Source organism: Sinocyclocheilus anshuiensis, unplaced genomic scaffold (genome assembly GCF_001515605.1).
Source record: "Sinocyclocheilus anshuiensis isolate Anshui unplaced genomic scaffold, SAMN03320099.WGS_v1.1 scaffold387, whole genome shotgun sequence".
Lineage (NCBI taxonomy): Eukaryota > Metazoa > Chordata > Actinopteri > Cypriniformes > Cyprinidae > Sinocyclocheilus > Sinocyclocheilus anshuiensis.
This window is the reverse complement of record NW_015549624.1, coordinates 120007-125421: the sequence shown is the minus strand read 5'-3', so window position 1 is coordinate 125421 and position 5415 is coordinate 120007. Positions and strand designations below refer to the sequence as shown.

The window sequence follows — 5415 nt, the reverse complement described above, 5'->3', positions numbered from 1 at the left end:
CCACTGAACCAAAGAATGCTATAGAAAATATTGAACCAAATTCAGTGTTTGTTTGTTTGTTTGTTTGTTTATGTGTGTATTTATTTATTTACAGAGTATTTCCTATTGAAGCAATCATTTGGGGCAAGGCATATTTGAGGGCTAATCATCTATTATTATTATTTATCTATATTTGTATTATTATTATTCATTTATAAACTAAATAAATAAATAAAATTATGCATTTAGCAGACGCTTTTATCCAAAGCGACTTACGGTGCATTCAGGCTATACATTTTTTATCAGTATATGTATGTATATATTTATGTATAATTTTTTTTTAATAATAATTGTAAATATGTAATTATCTTTTTTTATATTTTGTCATTTCAAAAATGCATAAAATATAAGTAATAAAATAATATAATAAAAAGTACAATTAATTACAATTGTGGACACCCATGCGCCATCAAATATTTGCTTAATTTTCCCAAAAGAAAAAGACTGTACATTTAAAATGCTATTATAAGTTTGATTTCATGTGGTAATTAAAGGTAAATTGTAATTTGTGCACCATTTTTGCACCAAATCAAAGTGCAAGAATAATCCTGAACACTTACTACGTCTGCCATTGGTTGACTAAACAGATAGAACCACCCCCAAACTCACACTATTGGTTCAGCCAGTGTTGTCTGGTAGCAGTGTTTGTTTTGATAGCACCACACTATTTACATTTACTTTCCAAGGGATTCAGCCTATTTTGTTTTAGCATTACCAGCCAGTCTGAAATGTTATTATCTGTGACGTTAAGTCAACATATTTGTCCTAGATTTGTTACAGCAGCTCTGGAGGCCAGTTCCATTTTTTTCCCCCTTCTCCAATCTGTTCACATTTCAAATTCACATTCATAACTTATAGCTGTTGTTCCAAGCATATTGCACCCCTGCTTGACTACACTATGAAGAATGAAGCCGTTCAAATCCGATTTATGAGAAACATCGTTCCGTCCTCAGTATTTGTGTTGTATAAGATGTCCATCTTTCTCCAGCACATTTCCTTCCCCTCCGCTTCCTCATTGTTAATATCTGACTGAGTATGCTCAGTACGCCGCTTTATCTCTGATATAGTTTGGTGTTGATGAGTAGAGAAGCTAATCACTGATTCGCTGTGAAACATCTGTCAAACGAAGCCAAAAACACACTTGTGTATTATAAAAAGTGTGGCTTTGCCTGCAGTTGAAGACTTGTAATGCTTACAGCAAATTTCAGAGATTAAACTGGATTAGCAGTTCCTTACGTAATATTCCGCATTCATAATTTTTTTTTTAGGATTTGACTAGCATGAGCGGGATTGGTTTGGTGGACGGCCAGATCACAAAACTTTCACAATTGGTTTAAAGAGCATCTCCGGAGGCTGCTTAGCTTGCTAGCTTCTCGCTACGCTTTAAAGGGTTAATTCACCCAAAAATGAAAATTAGCCCATAAATGACGCACCCTCAAGTCATCCAAGGTGTATACGACTTTCTTCTTTCAGATGAATCCAGTCGGAGTTATATCAAAAAATTGTCTTTGATCTTTCAAGCTGTTTAATGGCACTCTGCGGGTGTTGCATGCATCCGTCCAAAAGAAGTTAAATAAAATGCACCCATCCATAAAAAAAGTGTCTCACACTGCTGGGTGAACAAAGGCCTCCTGTAGCGAATCGATGCGTTTTCCATCTGACGCGGAGAGTCGCAGCTCGCGTTCAAGCACCGCACGACCCCTCCCAGTCGCCCTGCCGCCTTCTCGCACACCCTACTTTTCTTCATGGCACGCATATTTTTGGGGGGGTTACTTAGTTTTCTCTCCGGCTGCTGTCTCGTGCCATTAGCTTCTTTTGGGGAGTTCTCTGGGTTCGGGTTTTAACCCGAGCTCAGAGCCCTCCCTCTGGACAGCACGCCAAATATGCTACTAATTGCTTAATCACATTTGTTAGTGTGAACTCGTGAATTAGTGACCATTGTTTTTTTTTGATCTCTCCCCTGTGCTTCCGCGTGCGTCACTTCTGAGCGGCGCATGCGCAAAGCCGACCTCCATACTTCATCCACCCAGAACTGCTTCCGTTTACAACAGTGAGCACAAGCTACATTCAAGTGATTATTACGTTTTGAATATGGATATTTTTCTTACAAAAACGCATCGATTCGCTATAGGAGGCCTTTGTTCACCCCATGGAGCCGTGTGAGACACGTGTTTTTTTTTGTTGTTTTTTTTTTATATATGGATGGGTGCTTTTTATTTAACTTCTTTTGGACTGAAGCACTGCAACACCCGCTGAGTGGCATTAAACAGCTTGAAAGATCAAAGACAATTTTTTATATAACTTCGACTGGATTCGTCTGAAAGAAGAAAGTCATATACACCTAGGATGACTTGAGGGTGAGTAATTTATGGGCAAATTTTCATTTTTGGGTGAACTAACCCTTTAATACGCTGCTGAAACTCTACAGAGGACGTCCTCTCGGGGGGTGCTCTGGGTCACGGTGGAGGTCACAGGAAGCTCATGGCTCTCGCCCAAGGTAGGGGTTTAGCAGCTCTGCTGTGACTCCTCACGGTTCTAGTGAAGAAGTGAGCATGTGCTCCAGAACTGGGACGTGGATGTGAGTGAAGCGTCTCTTGGGGATTTTTGGAAATCTGACGTCAGAAGTTTCTTGTAACTTTTTAAGGAGTTTGTAGTGTGAAGATCTTTAGTTTTCGCTTAACATTACAAAGTTCTGACAGGGGTCTTCGTTATTTGATAGTTATTTCATTTTGTTTTATTTGTGCTTTTGGCGACATAAACAGAATTATTATTATTATTATTATTATTATTGCTTAGTGTTAGACTTGTTGTGGTCTGTAGTCTTTTGGATTGTAGATTTTGAGATACAGTTGGGCATTTTTTAAAGGGATAAGCTGTTTTAAATTAATATTTTTTTAACAATAATTTGGGGCAGTTTTTCAATTCCATAAAAATCATCAATATAATATATTTGACAATTATTTTATTACTTTTATTCCTCAATATGACACAAATAATTATTTGACTACATACATTTTTATTATTATTATTATTAAACATTTTATACGTTTTTGATACATAAACAGATTAAGAAAAACTTTAATATAATGACAAACACAATAACAATGATAATTATATTTATGCATTTTACTTAAACATTTGATAAATAAAATTATTATTATTATGATTATTATTTAATAATTATACTGTTTAAATGTTTTATTTATACATTGTGCTTATTTTATTTATGCATTTTACATGTACATTTTGATAAATTAACTGAATTAATATTATGTTTATTTAATAATTATAATGTTTAAACATTTTATGTATACATTTTTGATAAACAGATTAAGAAAAACTTGTATAATGACAAACATAATAACAATAATTATATTTATGCATTTTAATTATACATTTTCTTGCATGAACTGAATAATAAAAATAATAATAATAAAATGTATGCCATTATATTTTTATTATAATCATTAATTATTATGTTTATTTTTATTATAATTAATAATGCTTATCATACTTAGGCATTTTATTTCTAATTTTTTTTTACATGTACAGTTGTTATTATTTAACAATAATGATACATGAATATTATTATTAATGATATTAACAATTCTACGTATTCAAAAAAGTGAAAAATATAAACTTTAGTAAAAAGTGAATAATTAATCTAACCATTTCATTAAGTTACTTTTCCTTTTTGAACACAGTAATTTAAAGGTGTTATGGTGATTCATTTATTATTATTGTTTCTGAAGTTATTATTTTTGACCTGTAGATTCAGACCGTGGCTCTGTGTTCCACACTGGACTCTCTGGCTGTCATGAAAGCGACTGCTAGCTAATGCTTGTGGTTTTGGGAAAGTTTGACACAAAGCCTGTTGTTCAGCAGCGTTCCTTTCTATGAAAGCTGCTTTTTATCTCCCACATTTTGCTGTGATGAGAGTCATTATGACATGGCATATGATTCAGAGTGTTTCGCTTGTGGTCGTGTTGGTCAGTGCTATATATGCATAATGCAGTCATGTTTATTTGAATGAAACAAATCTCATGAAATGTAGCTGAAATGAATACATTGTTTTTGTATGAAGTTTCTTTTTTTTTTTTTTTCTTTTTTTTTTTTTTTTTACTACTGATACTGAATATTTAAAACAGACATTTATTTAAAATCTTGCTTTTTGACACAATATGACATTATTTTATTTGTTGTTCTTAGCACACCAGCATCATCTGGACTTTGAATACATTAACTTGCAGGAATGTGTGTGATTGATTCACTGTGCCGCCCCCTCTTTGCTTACGCTGGACAGAATCAGCTGTTGTTGCGAGCTCGGCCGGAGACCACTGCTGTGACTCTCGCAGGGAAATGTGTGCAACAGGTTGGAGGTTCTCAGGCAGCAGCTAATCAGTTTTGTCATGTGCCCAGGACCCGCTCTCCTGATGGCGACGGTGGACATCAAGAACCCCGAGATAAACAACAAACTTAATGTGTCCCACATGAATAACATGGTGCACAGTGGCCTTAACAAGAAGGAGAAGAAGGTCAAGGGCAAGAGGAAGAAGTTGACGAAGGCTGACATTGGGACACCAAGCAACTTCCAGTGAGTCTTTTAAGTATAGCAGATTCAGTACTTCCTGTGTTGGCAGGAAGTGACATCAGTAATGCATATTAAAATGCTGTCATGCTGCTTCTGGGTTTTTATTTTTATTTTCTGTCCGTATGCTCGAAAACAGTCACTAACTTTAAATTTGTAGTTTTGTTTATATGTTATGCTTTTCCACAAAAAAAAAATGCTAGTTAATGTTAACAAATTGGATGAAAACGTATTAAGTTTTCTCACACACGATATAACAGCCTACCAAAAAACTTTATTTAAAAAAAAGATTTTTTCCCCCGCCTTGTTGTAGTTGGGGTGTTCCCAGTCAAAAATGACCGGCCTACAATTGCTTAGAAATTTCTTGTTCTGCAATTTTATTACCAAATATAGAATCATATCTTTATCAACTTATCTTTAAAAAATATTTTTTAGGTCTAACTTATCTGAAAATAAATTATTTATCTGTTTTCTATAGACTTGATGCTATTTTTAGTTTCATCAACAGTATACCCATATTGTGCCTTTAAAGAAATGTAAGCCTAAAGTGTGAAAATCCTCAGTAACTTATCTTCAATTAAATTATTAACTTAAATTATTATAAAAAAAAAAAAAAACGTATTTAAATACTTATTCGTTTAATGTGCTAAATCAGTTTTTATAACACTTTTATACCTTGAAAGAAATGTAATATTAAAGTTTAAAAATCCACATTAAATTACACTTGAAAATGTTATTTAAATATATATATATATATATATATATATATATATATATATATATACAAT

General features: G+C 33.5%; 1 protein-coding gene across 1 annotated transcript in view; it reads left to right on the top strand.

Moving 5' to 3' along the window:
* wasla (WASP like actin nucleation promoting factor a) overlaps positions 1-5415 on the top strand; it is a 33732-nt gene that overhangs the window by 16192 nt on the left and 12125 nt on the right. Inside the window, exon 6 of the mRNA XM_016448418.1 lies at positions 4459-4633. Coding sequence (XP_016303904.1) covers positions 4459-4633 — 175 coding nt within the window. The remainder of the gene's footprint in view (positions 1-4458; positions 4634-5415) is intronic.